At 40.5% G+C, this 20,895-nt stretch overlaps 3 protein-coding genes and 2 long non-coding RNA genes across 8 annotated transcripts; 3 read left to right on the top strand and 2 right to left on the bottom strand.

Moving 5' to 3' along the window:
• The first annotated feature begins 836 nt into the window (after window positions 1–836).
• LOC130698778 (tyrosine-protein phosphatase non-receptor type 9-like) lies at window positions 837–9,648 on the top strand. 2 transcript variants are annotated; one of them, XM_059496022.1, is made up of 11 exons: window positions 837–918; window positions 4,545–4,778; window positions 5,300–5,389; window positions 5,586–5,726; window positions 6,614–6,748; window positions 7,326–7,637; window positions 7,916–8,265; window positions 8,359–8,752; window positions 8,883–9,090; window positions 9,163–9,228; window positions 9,299–9,648. In XM_059496022.1, exons 1-11 carry the CDS (start codon window positions 883–885, stop codon window positions 9,463–9,465), a joined length of 2,133 nt encoding a protein of 710 aa, XP_059352005.1. In that variant the 5' UTR covers window positions 837–882; the 3' UTR covers window positions 9,466–9,648. The 2 variants fall into 2 exon arrangements, with proteins under 2 accessions (XP_059352005.1, XP_057377431.1); XM_057521448.2 differs by lacking the exon at window positions 837–918 and adding an exon at window positions 3,735–3,857.
• Window positions 9,649–11,384: 1,736 nt separating this feature from the next.
• Window positions 11,385–13,162, top strand: LOC130698152 (uncharacterized). The gene is made up of 5 exons (XR_009421429.1): window positions 11,385–11,457; window positions 11,515–11,654; window positions 11,725–11,908; window positions 11,970–12,314; window positions 12,421–13,162. It is a non-coding gene; the product is annotated as an uncharacterized LOC130698152 (long non-coding RNA).
• A 939-nt stretch (window positions 13,163–14,101) lies between these two features.
• On the bottom strand, window positions 14,102–15,643 carry LOC130698270 (uncharacterized). The gene is made up of 4 exons (XR_009421428.1): window positions 15,533–15,643; window positions 15,279–15,462; window positions 14,872–15,216; window positions 14,102–14,766 (listed from the first exon to the last, which is right to left on the bottom strand). It is a non-coding gene; the product is annotated as an uncharacterized LOC130698270 (long non-coding RNA).
• A 628-nt stretch (window positions 15,644–16,271) lies between these two features.
• Window positions 16,272–19,060, top strand: LOC130686655 (uncharacterized). Of its 2 annotated transcripts, XM_059496096.1 has the most exons (5): window positions 16,272–16,313; window positions 16,401–17,016; window positions 17,079–17,258; window positions 17,323–17,501; window positions 17,578–19,060. In XM_059496096.1, exons 2-5 carry the CDS (start codon window positions 16,483–16,485, stop codon window positions 18,980–18,982), a joined length of 2,298 nt encoding a protein of 765 aa, XP_059352079.1. In that variant the 5' UTR covers window positions 16,272–16,313; window positions 16,401–16,482; the 3' UTR covers window positions 18,983–19,060. The 2 variants fall into 2 exon arrangements, with proteins under 2 accessions (XP_059352079.1, XP_059352080.1); XM_059496097.1 differs by lacking the exon at window positions 16,272–16,313 and having other exon boundaries at window positions 16,391–17,016.
• Window positions 18,992–20,370, bottom strand: LOC130697837 (SUZ domain-containing protein 1-like). Of its 2 annotated transcripts, none has more exons than XM_057520727.2 (6): window positions 20,154–20,370; window positions 19,949–20,038; window positions 19,834–19,886; window positions 19,544–19,745; window positions 19,409–19,488; window positions 18,992–19,333 (listed from the first exon to the last, which is right to left on the bottom strand). In XM_057520727.2, the coding sequence occupies exons 2-6, from the start codon at window positions 20,033–20,035 to the stop codon at window positions 19,225–19,227; spliced, it is 531 nt and encodes a 176-aa protein (XP_057376710.1). In that variant the 5' UTR covers window positions 20,036–20,038; window positions 20,154–20,370; the 3' UTR covers window positions 18,992–19,224. The 2 variants fall into 2 exon arrangements, with proteins under 2 accessions (XP_057376710.1, XP_057376648.1); XM_057520665.2 differs by having other exon boundaries at window positions 19,949–20,052; window positions 20,154–20,369.
• Window positions 20,371–20,895: the final 525 nt, after the last annotated feature.

The following is a 20,895-nucleotide window of genomic DNA, read 5'->3' as shown; positions in this document are numbered from 1 at the left end:
AATGGAAATAACAATATCCTATCATGAATAGGTTGTTTTTTTTTCATTAGACTACGTAATACGTCTTAGACATTTTGAAAGATTTATCTCGTTATCGCCAGCAATACAAGTGTAGAATTACCAAGATTATGTAAAAGTCTTCTTCTGTATGTTCGGTCTTGTATTTTTTTGCTGTCTAGAGCAGCAAGATAAGTGGAAGTCTGGTTTTTCACTTGACGATTTCTTTCGCCTTAAGTAATCTGGAAATTTACAGGATTCTTTCAAGTCCGTTTCATTGGACGAAGCGGATGAATATTAATGGGGCAAGACATACGAGCTTAGAAGTTTAAATGTAAAATATCACATGATGAAAGGACGATCTAGCTGTACTCTTCCCATTTTTGTTTATTCATATTAATTTCACTCGCTACAAGAGTCTCTGGTTGCATTCTCACTAAAATGAGATCTACAGTATCCTAGTTGACTTTCCCCAACAGCTTCTTCCCTTAGCCTTTATCACGCCGCTCTATATTACGAGAGGGTGAGATTTGACCGAAAAAGCAACGTGAGCTCTCTGGAACAAGCGATTACCTTCTAGAAAGCTTAGTCTAATCGGATGACAGATTTCTTAGAACGATTACTTAATTTCTTGAACCATAGAGCCTCGGAAGGATAGTTTCAGGCGGTTATTAATTTCCGCTTGTTAGGCAATTTTTCTTATTTTATTCATTGATTAACTGCTTTCTAAACTGTTTCCCGTGCCAGAGCCTTAGAACACTGGATTCGAAGAACGATGTAAAAACTGAGCACTAGATGGCGATGAATACTCGGCAAACTACGACGATCGCCAAGGGCTGTGCTCATACTAGACAGAGACTGTATCCAAAGTCAGTCGTATTCAACATGGCTGACATAGTACTGTCAGCCGAAGAAGAGTCGGTAAGCGAACTAAATATTTTTTTCTTCATAATCCTCTGCCCGCACCCCTACTGGTTTCACTCGACTCGTTTTTGTTGCGTCACGTTCAACCATCTCCCTTCTTCACGTGCTAACTGCCAATCACCTGTAGGAAAAATTCATTCGGTTTCATTATTGGAGAATCAGGCAGGGCACCCCTTGATCGGTGCTACCGCGGCATTGGGAAAGCCGCCTGTGGTGGTGCCAGGCAGACGCCTCCACATTGTGCAACACACAGCGTTTTTTTCTGTGTTTCATGTGCGTGTGTCGTGTCATTTTGGGAAGTTCTCTCACCCTCGGTTTGCGATTTCGCATTTGTTAAGGTATCGAAACCGTGTGATTCTTTTTTGCACTTTTCAATCGTGAAAGATCGTCGTCTTCGTTTGACGTTGCTCTGGTGCTTTAAGAAAACCACACAACACAGCAATTCATTTATGCCCATTTCGGTTTAAGAATAGACTTCCAGAGTGTCCTAGTGTGGTGCTTCTAACACTATTTTTCGTCAATATCTGGAAAAATCGTTCGACCATTTTTTTTTAAAGTTGGGAATTCGTCTGCTGCGTTTGTTGAACGGATTTCCGCCCTTAGCATCTCTCTCCTTTTCCCTATTGACTTACAGAAAAAAAAGGCCTGCCCATAATGGAGAAAAAAAAGGCTGGTTTTATGAATAGTAGGGGCATGCTTACCTCATCGCTGCATTTGTGAAGCAATCGGAAAATTTTATTATAAAATGTTTCAATTCAGTGAAACATACGAGGTTTGGTAGAACACAAAACAAGTGAAGCTTTTAGGAGGGAACAGTAGGTAAAAGAACCGGTTATGTACTGCGTTTTCTTTATCAGTGGACAAAAAAGTTCATTTCATGTTCGACCTTACCATTGCTCATGTCATCGTACTGAACAGTTTTAAAGAGGCAAACCCCATTTAACCGGAAGTTTAGAGGGAAAAAGAGAAATTAGAGCGGGGAGGTACAAATCTACCAACTCTCTCGCACCCTCATGCCATCGTATTTCTGCTTTGTGGCCTCATTTTTCGGCGCATGTGCAAAACACGTGTTGCTGCGGATGCTTATATTAATAAAAGAAAAGGAGGAGAGCATAAACGACGGATGTTTATTGATTTCTCGCAGATTGGACATCGACGAGAGACTTGGGGAATGTGCTTTGGGCCCCGATGCCAACACAGCAGAAAGAAATGTTCGTTAGAAATTGCCTGGTTGCACGCACAACTTCAAGCGATCCTTTCTTCAATGTAAGAATCCACTTGACAGGCGTAACATCTACTGGCGGGCCGAGAAAAAAAAAAACGTGAAAGAAAAAAAACAAAAAAAAAAAAATAAGTGCGCGATCTGTGTGTGTGTGTGTATAAGGGTTTTTGTACGTAACGTTTACAGAAAAGAAGGCTGTTACAGCTCATGAATATTCACGCAATACTCGTCTGGTTTGTGAACGAATCCGGCCGGGCTTGTCCTTCTTTCTGTCGTACATACTTTCTGTTCGAAGAGCGATTCAAACAGCTACAGGGTGGGTACTCTGCCAAAAATTCCTCTGTCGTCATCGAATACTTTTTGTGTAGCTTTAAAAAAAAATTGGGACCATCTGCGCAGCTCGCCAGTTGGGCAAATGTAAAAGCCAGTAGTGTTCTTTTTTTTTTTTTTCTTTTAATTTTGGAAGTAGAATTGGGAAACCTCGAAGAGAAAGGTATGTTCCAGGTCGTTCACAGTATCACCGATGCGCTTCCGAAACCTCTTGTAACACAGGAAACGTTACCGTTGAAAAACAGGCTGTCTTTTGTCTCTTATTACGCCTTTTGATTGTATTCTCACATTGTGTCGGTATTGATCTTTGTGTTTCTCGTTATCTCATTCGCTCGTTCCGCCACAGCTGGGCCTCTCGTTCTCATGGACAGGTGGCACTGTCGGAAGAAAAAAGAATTGTTTCTATTGAATGATGACGGGCCATGGGGTGGGAACGTAATCGTAAACAGTATCTGATGCCACAATCAATGCCTGATGACGTCGATATCATCGCTGATGAGCCCCAGTTTTCTTGTCTTTTGTTTTCGATAAAAAAAAATTCGGAAGAAATTCTTGATTAACGTGTCGAAACCAGTATAATGAGGCAGGTGAAAATCATAAATCCCATGTTATTCTGTTTCCTTCTCTTTGCTAGTTCGTTAGGGGAGTGCGATTTGAGTGAATACGCCGCTAGGCTGTGGGCAAAAGTACCCTAGACCGAGAGAAAAAAATGGTCAGGCCGTGTGGTAGAGGAGGCCGCCTTCCTCGTCGTATTGCGCGCTTGAAGTCTCTTGTTTCAGCTTTATTTCGTCACGTGACCAGTGCGTTCAACTCTCGCGTCCAACCGAGCATGTACCCAGAAGAGACGTTGCTGCCAAGGGGAAAAAGAGAAATAAGGATAAACTGAAAAAAAAAGGAAGAAAGAGAACCCTAACTCTCTTTTTGAGTTTCCAGCTTTAGTAGTTGCCGGTCGAGGCGTTCCAGCGGAAGCAGGGATTGTCAGCCGTTGATTAAACGGCCGTCTGACTCTCCTAAGGGTCCACTGCTCTTTTGACGAGGGACACGTTGCGAGTTTTTATCTTACTCAGAATTTTGTTTATCATTCGAAGGGCAACCACTACTACAGATACGTAAAAGTGTTGTGTGTGTTCACTATCTGGTCCCGTCCTCAACTCGTTTTTTTTTTTTCAGTGGGAAAATGTGAGAGCAAGTTTTGATTTTTCTTCTTGCCGCATTTGCCTTCTTCGTTCATTTTGAAAGGGAAAAAAAAGAATTGTTTCTTGTTTTGTTTTCAAATATGTGCACGTCCCACGTTCCTTCGAAAGACCAGCTCCTTTTACAAATGCGACAAGCAAACAGCCGGGGGACGTTTAACATTGCGACCCTCGACGACGACCAGATCGAGGTATTGTACGGTATTATTATTATGATCTTGCCCACAAAAAGTTGCTGCACCAGTCCGTATGGACCCGCTTTTGTTTACTATACGAACGGCGCACACATCGACCCACCCTCCCCCTTGTTCGTAGGAAGAGAGGGTTTCTTCTTTTCTCTGTACGTACACTGTGTGTACGCTCTTTTCAAATCAATATTACCACAGACCACATTATAGTGGTTTTGTGATCTAGAAACCTCGAAAGATATCCCGTTCTTTTGTCCGAAGTTACCGATTCTCTAAGAAGAAGAAAAAAGAATTGGTTTTCAATTGAGAAAAAAAAATTCTTCTACGTGGTTTTGCTTTTTTAAAAAATTTTTGGTTCACGAAAACCTCAAGCAATCAGCCAGGCCGCCTGTAACAGACCAGCAGACACACAAAAACCCGTTTATTATTACAATGTCGGGTAGACTTAAGCTTTGCTTTGGTGTTGTTGACGTCTTCTTGGTGATAAACTTGAGTGGCCTCTTGTCTTTCTCTTCTTTGTACGAGGACCAGTTGGAGAAAAAATTTAAAAAAATCTGGCTTTGTTTTTCGTTTGAAATAGAAATCGTTGTACTGGTCAAAAACCAAACTGAAACTGCTGCGATGATCTATTGATTTTTAATCATTTAAAAAAATAATGGTTGTTGTTTTTTTGTTTGTTTGTTTTAATAGGCGGCCAAAGAATTCATCGAGGCCGTCAACTGTGCCCGTCAGAAAAGGGGCTCAGGACCGCTCTCGTGGCCGACGGCTCTCAAGTTTTTGATGGCACGCAAGTTCGATGTCGGACGCGGACTGACTCTATACGAGGAACACGAAGCTACGCGGATCCGCGAGGGACTGGTTCGCTTCGAGCCCACCGTCGAACCGCTACGGGCCGAGTTGGAGACGGGAAAGTTCACCGTGCTAGTAAGAAGTAGAGGGGAAAATCCCAGTCACGAGAATAATAGTCACTAGCACACAACACATATACAATCTTTGGTTCATCTAGCAGTCGTTAAAAAAAAAAATCATGATCAAAATATCTTACAGTAAAAAGCCAAGTCTTCGGCGGATTGCATGTCATCTTTTTTTTCGCTCTCTTCCTTTGCTATTTTTAATCTATTTTGTTGCTGTCGACACTGAATGCGCTTTTGATGCTGTTTTTCCTTACGGTATCGTGAGGGAATGATAATGATGTTTCCGCTGTGCGGGTTTTTTTCTTTTTTTTTTTCGACTTAAACTCTTAAACAAAAAAAAATTATGAATATAAATATCGCCGCAGTTGCTATTCTCGTAATGCAAGTTTAGCAAACCGCCGCTTTGAATTTGTATTGACAGAATGCAGAACGTAGAAAAAGAAATACGTCCCTTCCCATTGAAAGGGGTCGAAACAAAAAAAAATTCTTTTGCAAACGTGTTGTATAACCCCTCGACTGGTTTATAATTAGCCAACTCGCGATGGAGGTGGTGCTGCCATTGCTGTATTTACCGCTCGCCTACACTATCCTGAGCTCTCTAATCACCAAGTCACACTCCAGGTAACCGCTCGTTTACCACATATCACCTTCGTCAGCTATGCATCTTTTGATTATGGTTTTTCTTAGTGGAAAAAAAAGTTAGATAAATTTTGCACGCTACACTCCCTCTTTTTTTTTTTTCTCTAGGCTTTGCCATTTTATGGGGTTGTGATCATTTGAAATAATTTTCTTGCTTGTTCGTTTTTTTTTTATACAGGGTGTCGTCTATCAGCTCGACGTGGCTCTAGAGAGCGTCGACACGCAACGCTCCGGTTTGGTCTTTATCTACGACATGAGTGATTCGAAATACGCCAACTTTGACTACGACCTCAGCAAGAAAATATTGACTCTACTCAAGGTGATTACTTAAGCCTTTTTCTTTTCGTGGCAGGAGATCCAATTATTTTGGGGAATTCAATATCACTTCCCGGTATTTCGTGGCTGCAGCCACTAATTACGTTTCTTGTCGTTGTATCGCCTGCCTGTTGTAACTAGAAGCCCTTAGTTGTCACCATGGCAACTACCATTTGGTTAGGCATACAACTCGATCCATCTCTATATTAACATTACCTGAATGCCTTGACCTTTTTGTCTGCGTCGAAAGTTTTGGGAGAGGGGATTGCGCGTGCCCACCTTACTTCCCTCCCACATGCCTAGTAGTTAAGATTCGACCGACGGTTATCTTTTCAGTTGGGCGTCGTCGTCGTCGCGATCGGACGCGGAACCTTTCATTTCCTTTTTTTCTTTCTTTTATTTTTCATTTTTTTCCGTGTGTACATTTGACTGTGTGTTGTCGTTCGCGGCAGGAAGCCTCTAGTCGACGTTACGAAGCAGTTCCAATAATAGGATTGAAATTACCCGACTGGAGTTAGCGACCGAAAAACTGATCGAGTCATTGCCTTTTCGAAGGAGAAAAAAAAACACAGAAAATTTTCCTCTCTTTTTTTCCCTTGCCTTTATTTTTATATGTGTGCGCGTGTGACGGAAACCATTCGGTACGTTTCCGACTGTTGCCAGTTGAACTGTGACTCTGAATCGTCTCGGTCCGCTCCTCGGGCCCTTCCGCCTTTTGTTTTTTTTCTCTTGCTGCGTGTTGCATGTGCCAAGCAAAATGCAGAAGAAGAAAAAAGACGAATATTTTTAAAATAGTCTACGCGTTTTGACGTACTGCCGACTGGTTCTTTACACATTTCTGAGTGGTTGATACGTTTTTTTTTTGTTCTGTTGTTGTTTTTTTTCTTGCAGGGTGCCTATCCAGCCCGGCTGCGGAAAGTGTTGATAGTGACGGCTCCACTTTGGTTCAAAGCTCCATTCAAGATTCTGCGGCTGTTTGTGCGCGAAAAGTTGCGAGATCGTGTTTACACCGTCAGCTTACCGCAGGTAAGTTTTTGGTCTATTTGCTTATTTTTTCCTCCCGCAAAGAATGCAAATGTGACCGCTGCTTTTCTTCCCATTTATCCTAAAAGAGTGTATGTGGTGTGCTTAAACCGAGAGGTAAATGCCGAGGCCAATAGCCATGGGTGTTGAAAGAGAGGAACGTGCGCGCGCGCTTGGCCTCCCCCACACCCGCTAATCTATGGCGTAGATTTTTTATTTTTATTTCCTTTCTCTTGTACACAATTTCTTCGCACCGCGATTGGTTCCGGTTGAAGTGGCCAGTTCACTAAAAAAAGAACTCACGCTAGTGTGACTGCTGGTCCCTCGGACGAATGTACCGCAAACGACCATTTTTTTGGTCACAAAAAATGATCGTTCCCTGTGGTTCTTCCATAGTGTTTAAAAATGAAGGTTAAAAAAAAAAAAAGAAAATTGAGAAAAAAACAGTTCCTTACCCTTTCTGTATTCCTACGTTTTTGTATTGATTTTGGGGATCCACGAGTAGAAAAAGAAAAAAGAAGTTTACAATAACGTGTTGTTTGCTATCTTTTTACGTTTCTTTTTTTCCACCTTTCGTTAGTTGACGCTGCACTTGCCCGCGGACTCTCTGCCGAGCGAGCTGGGCGGCAACCTCAAAGTGGATCACGGCGCCTGGCTTCGCTACTGCTTCAAATCGATGACGAATCGCGCTGGGGATTTGTGCGACATATCAACCGGACCCAACCCACTGTTTCCGCCTTTGGAAACGGCCACGACTTCTGAAGCGGATGATCGGCCTGAGCAGGAAGAGGAGGAGAAACCCGTTAGTGAAGCTGAACCGTCTGACGACGAAGACGTTGAAGAGATCGAAGAACCCGTCCCGCTGCAAGTCGAGTCTGTTGCACACCGACTGGTAAATAGCAAAGTAGCTTTTAACATTCTCGTTTTTTTGCATTGTCTACTGGGACGTATAAGAGAATCAATACGAAAGAACCGTCGCGAAGGTTAGTGCCCCAGACGGATCGATTCTTTCATTAATACGAGCGCTTGCTGAGTCGATAAAAAGTTTTCCTTTTGCTCGCCAAATGTCGCCAACAAACAAAGGGCAGACGGCCTAGTGGAAGGAAATCGCTGACTGCCATAATGGTGGCTGATGTAAATTTTCATTTTATTTGTTCGTCATTTACATAGCAGGAGCCGATTCCGCTTGCACCAGCCTCTCAGGAGATCGTCAACAATTTTGCCACGGTTACGTGCAAAAGTGCATCGGTGGTGGTGGTGGAAGCCCCTCCACCGCCAAAGCCAACGGTGGCCAACGTTTCCGACAACATGGTCATTGAGAGATCCGCCTCACCGCCGCCGCCCCCATCGTCGGCCAGCAGCGGATTCTCAGATGACGACAGCCTACACTTTGACGACGGACGGGGGATGACCCTGGAAGAGTTTGCACGACATGTTAAGACGAAAAGCAAGCAGGGCCTCTATCTAGAGTATGCCGACATCAAAGCCAAAGGGACTGACGGCACTTTTAATAATTCCAGGTGAGTTGTTTATGAGTTTGTGAGGCGCGAGCGATGGGAGTGCCGTTCGAATTGCCGTAAAAATCAACTTTATTTTGTTCTTCTCGTTTCTAGATTAAAAGGAAACGCTGCCAAGAATCGTTACACAGACGTTTTGTGCTATGATCACAGTCGGGTCGTCTTGTCTATGGAAGATCCCGAAGACCTCTGCTCCGACTACATTAATGCTAACTACGTCGACGGCTACAAACAAAAGAACGCTTTCATCTCGACGCAGGGACCATTGCCCAAGACCTATGGCGACTTTTGGCGGATGGTCTGGGAGCAGCAGTGCGCTGTCGTCGTCATGACTACGCGTTGCCTGGAGAGGGGAAGACCCAAATGTGGTCAGTATTGGCCTCTAGGAGAGGAGGAATCGGCCGAATATGGCCATTTCGAAATCATCAACTTGACAACAGAGCAACAAAGTGATTACACCATCTCCATGCTACATCTAACCAACCTCAAGGTACCGTACCGCGTTCCTCTTTATGTATACCGATCTCATTCATATTCATTTCCGACAACCTAACCCCCCCCCCCTTTTATTTGTTGCTTTTTGTTGCTTTTTGTTTATACCCTTTTTTCATGTTTGGCAGACGCGTGAGACCCGATCTGTGGCTCACATGCAATTTACATCTTGGCCCGACTACGGCGTACCTCTCTCGGCAACGGCCATGCTCGAGTTCTTGCAGCGAATGCGCGACATGCAGAGTGGTTTGGTAGCTGCCATGGGCGATACTTGGATCGGTCATCCGCTTGGCCCTCCCATAGTTGTTCACTGCTCAGCTGGCATCGGTCGCACAGGTACAGTATTTCTAGTTAGAGAACGTTACAGTGGTCCAATTATTGCTAATGTCTTAAAATCAACGTTTTCAGGTTCGCTCTGCACGATTGATATTTGTCTCCGGAGATTAGAAGATGTCGGTACGATCGATGTCCTAGGTAACTTGAGTCGTAACAAACGCATCTCAACTGCTGTTGAATGACTGTTTAATGTATCAACTTTTCATAGGTACGGTCGAGAAAATCCGGTCGCAGCGGGCCCACTCGATTCAGATGCCTGATCAATACCTCTTCTGCCACACTGCCATCTTAGAGTGCGCCGTGGCGGCCGGTCTGCTCCAGGGCGACGAGCTGGCCTGCCTGGATGACGAGGATGACAGCAGTGACACCGGTTAGGCATGCTAAGGATATTAAGGACAAGAAAAAAAAGGAACACTAATGGTATCCCTAGCCCCCGAGAGTGGAACGGATACATTGATTTTTCCTTCCCGTTCGTTCGGCTTCAAATCGCGTCGAAGGCGACTCTTATGTATATTTTTTGACTTTCGATATATTCCAAGAAAAACAAAGCAAACAAAACAAACAGAATGAAGTGTGTAGGCACAAGTTGTGAGACATTGACTTTTGCCATTAACCAACCCCTACCAATTATTTATTTCTTCTCTGTCTCTTTGGAAGGAAAAAAAAAATACCTCGTCCCTCCTTGACGTTTACTTTTTCATTTTTTTTCCCCCTCTTTCTTTTTTCATTCATTTGCGTGCATTTCATGGCTCTTTTTTTAAGTGTACATTACGCCAAAGACTTGTATTTTCCTTTCTCGATTTTCTTAGTTATTCTTATCGTGTGCGCGTGCTTGACTTTGTAAATCTTTACAGATCGTTAACCCTTTGACAGAAAACAGCACGCCCAAGAACCTTTTTTTTTCTTTGTTTCATAAAATTTTCATTTTCATAATTTTGTGTAGGACTGACGATGTAACTAAGGCCTGATTGACGCCCGCGTTAAGGAGTTTCGGCAATCTTAAAAGGAACGTAAGTTGAACAGATCTGTCCATTTTTGGAAGGGTATTGATTGTTTTCGTCTAATCGATTGGATCGGAAATCGCCACATTGTACGATCCTCCTTTTTAACAGAATAGCAAAAATAAGAAGTGTGAAGAAGTTTGTTTTGAAGAAATCGCATGGACTGTAACCTGGATGCCGGTCATTTGATATCTTATTCATAACGACCATCCCATTCCTTAGAGGCTGTTAACCATGCTTTTTACAATATAGAATCAATCGTACTTTCGTTCCATCCGCCCCTCTCCACGTCCTGTTCAATAATGATTTTAGTTCTAAATCTTCGTGCATCTTATAACTATTTTCATTTATCGGTATATGTGTAAATGATTTCACAGTAAAAGTGTCCATTCGTCATGGAATCCCGAAGAGTAAATGTAACTTGAGTATAGAACAACCAAGCAAGCAAATGACCGCAAAAAAATAATTACGAAACACGAGTGACAAAGTACAAAGCTATTGCCACTTCGTGAGGATCAGATGAATCGAATTTGTTTTAGGTACATAAACGAATATGAACGTCATTTACAGCCGACAATAGCGCACACATTTAAGTAGAGAAATCGTAGGGCATACTAAAAGAAAATTGTATAATAACCAAACATTTATGGCTAAAAGTTCATTCAATTTTTGAAAATTTGGAACATGTTAGACACTGTCCGGGTTTGAGTAAAAATCCGTGGGAAGGCTATATAGCCTTTGGTGTTTTTCAATTTTTGAGAATTTGGGACATGTCTTAGAATTGAATGAAATTAAGCCTTATTGATCAAAATTTAACGAGGAGTTCAAATATTAAGTCAGATTTGGTGAAAGCCAATTGGTTATAAAGTTATTAAAAAACTATGGCCTCAATGAATATTACTTTTTCCATTTCTTAGGTCCTATCTCAAAACTACTAGTCTCACATCAAAACGATGCCGATTCCTCTTTTTCAATTTTTGAAAATTTGGGACATGTCTCAGAACTGTATGGCTGTATGGCAATCCGTTTTACACACAAAAAAAAAATTTCGCCAAAAAAAAAAAATCACACTTTTTTCTTTTTTTTCCGACACGTAGCCATCTACCGCTCAGACTCGTTATTACTGGCGTAGGCAATTTCATTCCATTGGATGCCATTCGCAGTTCAGTAGCGTGGATGGAGAATAACGCGTGGCTGGAGGAACAATTGAAAAATGGATAAGATAATACAACAAAAGGATGGTAAGTATAAACATTATTATATTGGTTTTCAATTATTAATTATTGTTTATTAGATCAAATTATGAAGCTGCAGGCCCAATTATTGGAACAACACAAAATATTAGATAACAGCAAAGCTAATGATGGTAAGGCCTAATCGTAATGATTCTATTTATTTGCTTTTATTCATTTGTGTTTTGTAGCTCAAATTTTGAGTCTACAAGCTCAGCTAGGGGAAAAGAACAAATTGGAACAGAACAGTTTCCAAACAGTGAAGGAGGTTTTTCCAAACTCATCCCTAACTGAACATGAGGATGAATTGGCATTAGGCGAACACAGTCAGGTACCTAAACTTTTCAAGTAAGAATTCAAAATAAGTATAGAATTTTAACAAACAATTATTTATTGTTTAGTTATTCAGTCTACCACCTGACAGTGTGTTAAAGTTAAATTCTGTTAGTGCTGCACTAAAAGAATTGTTAGTAGTAAGTCCATGCAGCGAAGGAAGTGAACAATTGTGGGACCGTATTTGGGCTGAAAATGGGTGTGGTACGGAAACCCAGAAATAGCACAAGTTCAACATAAAACATGAATTAGGTACTTTTCGGTTTTTTGTCTATCGATAAGTATTTTTAATGCTATTATTTTGCATTCACAGAATTTTAGTGGGGGATCAAGTCAAGTCTGGAAGTGTTACAGGATGGAAGAGTGAGCCTACAGTTGAAAAACACTGAAAGTGCATTACCATTAAGGTATGAGGTAAAGTAATAGAGTATGTAAATTGTCTAATGAGAAGTACCATCTTGTGTGAATGAATCCTGTGTAACAGCAATCCTTTATAGTTCTGTCACAGCTAGAAGCCTCAAATAATTCTGCTTCTCTTGCTAAAGAACACCTTGTCCTTTACGTTCAGAGTGTTGGTGAAGCTGGGTACTTAAATGGCCCTAAAGATGTTTCATTTCGTTGGCATTGCAGCGATGAACATCATACATGGACTTTTTAGGTATGAAAGTAATTTTCTTTAAAATTTTTTGAATTTATGACAAAGCATTTCTCCTGCTTTTTGCCAACCCTGTCTAATCTAAAAAAAAAAAAAATTTATCCAATAGGAAAGGATTTTCAGCATACTGGGAACACAACTATCAACAATGCAACATTCTAGGGGTGCTATTTTATCATTCAAGAGCCTTATACAATGATTTTCATCTGCAATTTGTATGGCCTTTCCCAAGTTTCTGCCAGAAGTTGAATCTATAAGTCATGTAAGTCACATGAGCAACAATTGAGATGCTTAATGGTGTTGTTTTTCTTTCCTCAGCATAGGTTAAAAGTAACATTGGATCTGAAAAGATTCTTGGTTGGGGCAAGACACTGAATAAATTGTAATGATTGAATGGATGACATGACATTTCTATACTTCATTCGGATTCCCGAGACGGTATTTTATATTTAAAAAATTGAAGTGCATATCTGGGCTCCCTTCCTTTCCGTAGCCCCGTTTCCCCTTGACTCGTAATAAGCCCGTAGGGGGTCATGCCCCTACTGTACGGTATATATAAAAACAACATATACCGAGGTTTGGAGGGCTCTGGCCGGAAAGGGGACGTGGGGTGCTGCGTAGTCCGATGATGTGTTCACGGAGGGCGACGTGGCTGCCCACAAATCCGAACTAAAGGTTAATCGCTCCTGTAAAAATGTTCCAAATCTTCAGCTCTTCTTCCGGCTTCTCTTAGCCAATCACCGGGTAATCTCCCCGGTGGGTCAACAAGGCAGTGTCTCCCCCTGCCTGGGTTGACGGCAACGTTTGAAAGGGCTATTGTGCCTTTTTAAAGTTGCAAAAATAATTGTAAAGTGCAGAGAATTGTCAATAAAATTTTTTTTATAAAATATTTTTTGCAAAATTTGTTTCCTTCATTGTCTGTGTTTGCTGTGTTATTTATTTATCAACTTTTTTTTTGCTTTGCTTTATTTGTTTTTGTCACCTTTGATGGTAAGCATTGTTTCCATTGGTTTATCGTTTATCTGTAAGTATTCAATTATTATTTATTACACTCTTTGAATTCTTCAACTTAGAATTTTTTCAAGGTACAATGTGTAATACTTGGATTTTTTTTGAAGTAATTTTGTATTTCATTTTACTCGTATGGGAACCGATCCCCAGACATTCAGCGTGCAACGCCAATGCTCTAACATTGAGCCACGAGATATATATCTAAATATTTTATTATCGCATATCATATGTTATCGTCTAGGATGTTTATGCAGTCTTTCACAACTATATGTTTATCTTTCTTTTGCTTTCATAATGTTCATAGCTCTGTGGTAGAGCCTTTAGCTGCGATACCTGTTACCCTTGGTTCAAACCTCAGTACATGTGTAAAAATGAAGTAGAATAGATGTAATAGAGTATATTGTAGAGTTGCGTTTAGTTTTATTCTAAGTGTAAATGCAAGTCCACAAGTGACTAGAAAAAAGCCAACTTGACATCATATGATTCATGGCTCATTGGTAGAGCATCGGCGCGGTATGCCGAACATTCAGGGTTCAATCCCTGGATAATAATGCTAACCATCAAACGTGACAAGAACAAATAAAGCAAAACAGAACAAAAAAAAAGTTGATAAATAAATAACACAGCAAACACAGACAATGAAGGAAACAAATTTTGCAAAAAATATTTTATAAAAAAAATTTTATTGACAATTCTCTGCACTTTACAATTATTTTTGCAACTTTAAAAAGGCACAATAACCCTTTCAAACGTTGCCGTCAACCCAGGCAGGGGGAGACACTGCCTTGTTGACCCACCGGGGAGATTACCCGGTGATTGGCTAAGAGAAGCCGGAAGAAGAGCTGAAGATTTGGAACATTTTTACAGGAGCGATTAACCTTTAGTTCGGATTTGTGGGCAGCCACGTCGCCCTCCGTGAACACATCATCGGACTAAGCAGCACCCCACGTCCCCTTTCCGGCCAGAGCCCTCCAAACCTCGGTATATGTTGTTTTTATATATACCGTACAGTAGGGGCATGACCCCCTACGGGCTTATTACGAGTCAAGGGGAAACGGGGCTACGGAAAGGAAGGGAGCCCAGATATGCACTTCAATTTTTTAAATATAAAATACCGTCTCGGGAATCCGAATGAAGTATAGAAATGTCATGTCATCCATTCAATCATTACAATTTATTCAGTGTCTTGCCCCAACCAAGAATCTTTTCAGATCCAATGTTACTTTTAACCTATGCTGAGGAAAGAAAAACAACACCATTAAGCATCTCAATTGTTGCTCATGTGACTTACATGACTTATAGATTCAACTTCTGGCAGAAACTTGGGAAAGGCCATACAAATTGCAGATGAAAATCATTGTATAAGGCTCTTGAATGATAAAATAGCACCCCTAGAATGTTGCATTGTTGATAGTTGTGTTCCCAGTATGCTGAAAATCCTTTCCTATTGGATAAATTTTTTTTTTTTTAGATTAGACAGGGTTGGCAAAAAGCAGGAGAAATGCTTTGTCATAAATTCAAAAAATTTTAAAGAAAATTACTTTCATACCTAAAAAGTCCATGTATGATGTTCATCGCTGCAATGCCAACGAAATGGAACATCTTTAGGGCCATTTAAGTACCCAGCTTCACCAACACTCTGAACGTAAAGGACAAGGTGTTCTTTAGCAAGAGAAGCAGAATTATTTGAGGCTTCTAGCTGTGACAGAACTATAAAGGATTGCTGTTACACAGGATTCATTCACACAAGATGGTACTTCTCATTAGACAATTTACATACTCTATTACTTTACCTCATACCTTAATGGTAATGCACTTTCAGTGTTTTTCAACTGTAGGCTCACTCTTCCATCCTGTAACACTTCCAGACTTGACTTGATCCCCCACTAAAATTCTGTGAATGCAAAATAATAGCATTAAAAATACTTTTTCGATAGACAAAAAACCGAAAAGTACCTAATTCATGTTTTATGTTGAACTTGTGCTATTTCTGGGTTTCCGTACCACACCCATTTTCAGCCCAAATACGGTCCCACAATTGTTCACTTCCTTCGCTGCATGGACTTACTACTAACAATTCTTTTAGTGCAGCACTAACAGAATTTAACTTTAACACACTGTCAGGTGGTAGACTGAATAACTAAACAATAAATAATTGTTTGTTAAAATTCTATACTTATTTTGAATTCTTACTTGAAAAGTTTAGGTACCTGACTGTGTTCGCCTAATGCCAATTCATCCTCATGTTCAGTTAGGGATGAGTTTGGAAAAACCTCCTTCACTGTTTGGAAACTGTTCTGTTCCAATTTGTTCTTTTCCCCAAGCTGAGCTTGTAGACTCAAAATTTGAGCTACAAAACACAAATGAATAAAAGCAAATAAATAGAATCATTACGATTAGGCCTTACCATCATTAGCTTTGCTGTTATCTAATATTTTGTGTTGTTCCAATAATTGGGCCTGCAGCTTCATAATTTGATCTAATAAACAATAATTAATAATTGAAAACCAATATAATAATGTTTATACTTACCATCCTTTTGTTGTATTATCTTATCCATTTTTCAATTGTTCCTCCAGCCACGCGTTATTCTCCATCCACGCTACTGAACTAACTGCGAATGGCATCCAATGGAATGAAATTGCCTACGCCAGTAATAACGAGTCTGAGCGGTAGATGGCTACGTGTCGGAAAAAAAAGAAAAAAGTGTGATTTTTTTTTTTGGCGAAATTTTTTTTTTGTGTGTAAAACGGATTGCCATAATTGGGTTCAGAATGAGCTCCTTGACCCATGCAGCCAATAATAATGTACAGTTTCTTAAGCCACGTCGATTTCAGTGCCGCCATCAGCCAATACGTTTCTATTGTAAGGTGCATGGTGTTCACTCTCTCTTTCTCTCTCTATATATATTATATATATATATTTACAGTATTATATTATATATATATATATATATATGGCATCATCATCAGTGACCTCCCATATTTTAAGGTTTGGCAACACAAAAAGCGCTCTTGCTCTTGGCGTCCTTTTGAATTTACTTGGTACATTAATAATATTTACTTCATTTTCAGTCAGCCAGTAACGTCATGTAAATCTTGTTGGAGTCCGCCATTTTCCAGTGTGTAGCCTATGCGTAACTGCTAATATAGCGTGTAAAATGTCTGCGTCATCAGAAAGACCTGAAAACTATGATTTAATTAATGACAATCATCAGGATTACAACAGCTTTTCTGTAAATGGGGAAAATCAACAATCAGCAAATCGACAGTTCGAAGCTAATTGGTTCTCACCGTCGTTAACGTCGACTCAGATCGTATCATTTGATGTGATAGATTCAGATGATGATGCACAACGTGACATTCTATTAACATATGAAAAGGAAAATATATTTGAAGATATTTCACAGGAAGAGAATGCCAACCCAGCAGACCTGTCCTTCCTACCCACTTCAACTGATCAGCCAATGGTTTCTGAAACTCCTCCACCTCTAGGAAACTTACCTGGTTGGGACACCATTAATCCTTCAGATTATTTATTCAACAGTACCGGACATTTTAAAAGCCTCCAAAAACAAACATCGAAAGCAGCTACCAAAAGGCAGTCCACATCAACACAAAACAAGAAATCATCTAAAATGAAGAAAGTGAAACTAGAAGGCTACAGTTGTAAACTAAATGGTGCCGTCTACCATGTAGTCTTGTTACATCTATGTAGGGTGCATAGTTCGTCCTGTTTATATACTTTTTTTAACAGGTTGTGGACAGAGACTTAGATGTACTGGAAGCTATAGAGAAGGGCCTAAAACACATACAACAAACAATGCGTCAACACTATATGTGTAATGTGAGACACCTATCTTTTCAGCTAACTCAGATTGAAACTGTTTTAGCAATTCTTGATGATGAACAGCTTGGATTAGGGATGCCACTTGAGGTATAACTACAGTAAATAAATTGCTATGTAAATCAAGAACAGGTTTAAATGCTACATACACAAGGAATGGAATGAAATGTTGATACATACAAAAAAAAAATTTCAAGATACTCAACACGAAATTGACGCGTGCAGAAGGAGGACATTCGAGCTTGATACTTCTACCGATGAATTGACTCATTCCTTTTCTCAGAGCTTAAGCATCTCCAGTTCAAATCAGCGCCTGCAACAACAGCACATCAGGTACCTCATTAAAAGCATAAGAGTAGTTGCTGTTGATGCATACAGTTCATTGATAATATTTGTTGAACTATGGCAGCGACATCAGGTACGTGGAGAAAAATCAAGCGAAAATTATTGCAAAATCCATTAATTTTGAGTCATTAACCATCAGAACCAGTAACCAAATTTCCATTGGGGGTTGTGGACACGACACCCAAGTTATTAGCTCGTCACAGATACCCAACAGCCTTACAAACGACACAGGCATACTTCTCCAGACTTCGTCAACGCAAAGAATGGAAAGAAATGTCCTGTCGGTTAAAAGCAAAACGAATCCAAAGAAGAAACCCAACGATGTACCACATACATCTATTATACTGAACGCAAAAAGGCACCATTCAACTTCGACGAGGGAAAAGTACCTTCAGTTCATATCAGCCACGGACGATACCCGACTTCCCAGCGATATGTTGAATTTAGCACCAGTTCAGTATTTAGTCCCTGCTTCCGATTCAACGGCCTATTGCTCACGGAAAACACTCGCCATAGAAGAAAACCAATCAACCAACAGGCAGGCTAGCAAAGCTCTCGAAGCACTACCGGATGTTGCAGATTCGACCGCGTACGACAATGAATCCATTCGAATTTCTAATGAAATCCTAGGAAACAACCAACCATCAAATCACACTCCAGATTCCTTTCACGTCTCTCCTGACGACGACGACCTGCCACCAATGGAAAAAGAAGTAGTCAGTAAATTTGACAGAGTTATAGACGGTCAGGATGACCTTTTCGGTATTGAAGAATCGCATTGTTCATCACAATTTACTTTCCTTGGAAGCAAGAACCGTACACCCACTATAGTAAAGATCGGTTTCCATCTTCGCCCATTCGTTTTAAACGGAGTTCTATGCCCTGGAAAAAATAACATGAAGTTGACTATCAACAGTCGTATCTACGTAGGTTCTCTTGCCGCTGATGGGACTATTGAAATGAATGGCTTTAATTTCAGAACCATAGGGAATTGGATAAAATCGGTTGAAGGGAAACCATTTTCGAAGTTGTCGAAGTTAGTTCAGAGAACGTTAGATTTGCAATATAATGGGAAATCTCTAGGACAGGTTCTTGAGGTGGACGAGCCATTAAGAAGTACAGTTACGAGAATTCCTTCCACCGACAACATCGCTCAAGTTTCCATATCACATCCTCCAATGGCAGAGAGCAACTTTGTCCAGAAAAGGTTTCCTGTTTCTCCACCTGCCATAAAAAATCCCACGCCATACCCTGCAGGGACAGTTAGTAAACTTGTGCATACAATTGCCAGTATATCGAACACGAAAGATCTGCAGTTGGTTCCCGAGGAAATGACGCGCCACATCAAAACCATTTTCCTTCACGCTCAGGACGAGTATTTTCCCATTTGTAAGTGCTCTGAACAGTTCTGGTGCGGTACACAGCCGTTTCCCAAACACATTTTGGACGAGGTCGATTCTTGGAAATAAGACATAAGATATATTCCATTGATTCTGTTGTCTCCCTACGAATTATCTTATAACTGAATAAAAGTTTGTCAATAAAGACATCGTATTGACTGATTAATAGCTCAGTGGTTGTACTGTACACGCACACGCCCCCCTCCCAAAAGAAAAAAAAAACAATTGGTTGGAAAGAAAACAGAGTGGGAGAAATTATAGATTTAAAATTAAAGAAAGGTGTCGCAGTTTAAGTAAAGCAAAAGGATGTCTTAATTTTGATGGTTGAAACCTCTCGTTCCGTCAGGGCCTCTTGGCAAGCGGACGAGGCATGATTCCTCTGTTCGTAGATTTTCCATTCGATTTTGTAATTTACTAATGCTGAACATACACACAAACAAAATATAAATTAATTAAATCACCAAAGTTTTATTATTAAACAGTCTGCAAAGTTACCCTAAGTCTGGGATAGGTTCATTAGCTGGGGCAGCTTCCCCTAGAATCCGTAGTCTTGCTTCAGCATATTCTGCTTCTTTCTAAATTGTTTCTTATTAATAAACAAGCTGAAAAACCAAATATATTCCAAAATACCTGCTGGAGTGTTTTCACCTGGGGTTTAGGTTTTGCTTGGCCATTTGATGAAGGACAACCACCCCGCTGGTGAGAATGGGCTGTACCATTATGCTGGGGTCTCTTAAGAATTTTAATCTGAGGAGGTGGGCCAAGAATATTTGGCCTAACACTTCCATCGCCACTGAACAAAAAGTGAGTTTGTTGGATTTCGTTAGGGTTCCTAAAAATAAAACAGATCAAAATTTTGCACAATACAGGTAGGAAGTCAAATACAAGTTTGCAGAAATATTTGTACCAAAAACGTTTACCTCACTTCCTCTGGTATTCTGGCTTTCAGACTTTGTAGTTTCTTGTCTAGAAGCTAAAATATAAGAAATACTAAATATATGCAAATCTAATCTCTTTATTGAAGTTTCTACTTACACCAGAATCAGCCATCTGTTCCCAATCATCAAGGATCTCACCATCAGACGGAGGGCTTTTCATTTGAAAAGAAGACATGTAGGCCATTCACTGTTAAGTTCAAACTAAAAACTGAACATTAGTCATCGTAATTCACTACACATAAATAAAAATTTTTACATTCATCAGATTGCATTGCATGTGCACAGGCTTCTAATGTACTTACCTATATGAAACTGAATAAAAGTTTTTCCGTTGTTGGAAGTTAATAAACCATAGTATTTTATATAGTCGGGCCGAAACGAACAAACAAACGGGAAACTGCAGATGTTGTAAACTATTCCTTTATCAACTACCCCGATCACCGACTCAGAATTTGGCGACGTACATGAAGACCATGAGCCATATTAATTTTCTTAAATGTACACACCCCCTATTTTGCGGGATGCCAATTCTCCATAAATGTTCCCTTTTCGTGTTGCCAGCTCTAGCAATTGTTGACTGCCGCTTAAGGTTAGGGCTAAGCTCCGATCGGCTGTATCGGGGACGCCGCTCTGCCTGAAAAAGTTAACTAATAAAGTGACAATTGAGTGAGTTGCATTTCATGGTAAGTGCATTAGAAAAGGGGTGGACTAGAGTTCAGCCCCGATTACCTGAGATTCAGGTAAAATGTGTTTTTTTCAGTTTTTTTTTCAGTTTAGCGCCAGCGCCTTCTTATATTCAGTTGTTTCTCAGGTAATCGGCGTCGAGCCCTAGGCAGGGCTCCAATTGCAAATTAAATTTTTTCAGATGTGCCTACAAATCTCTGTGTTTCTGTACAAATCGACTGAGCTAAAAATCGCATTCGATCAGACCTGTGACAGGCTTCATGCTCGTTTACACGATTTTCAGTGCATACATAAAACGACTAATAATACAATTAGTAAAATAATTTCGCTGACCTCATGCCACCTCTTGCACCGACAGCC

Source organism: Daphnia carinata, chromosome 7, assembly GCF_022539665.2.
Source record: "Daphnia carinata strain CSIRO-1 chromosome 7, CSIRO_AGI_Dcar_HiC_V3, whole genome shotgun sequence".
In the NCBI taxonomy this organism is placed as follows: domain Eukaryota; kingdom Metazoa; phylum Arthropoda; class Branchiopoda; order Diplostraca; family Daphniidae; genus Daphnia; species Daphnia carinata.
This window is presented reverse-complemented; position numbering and strand designations above follow the sequence as displayed.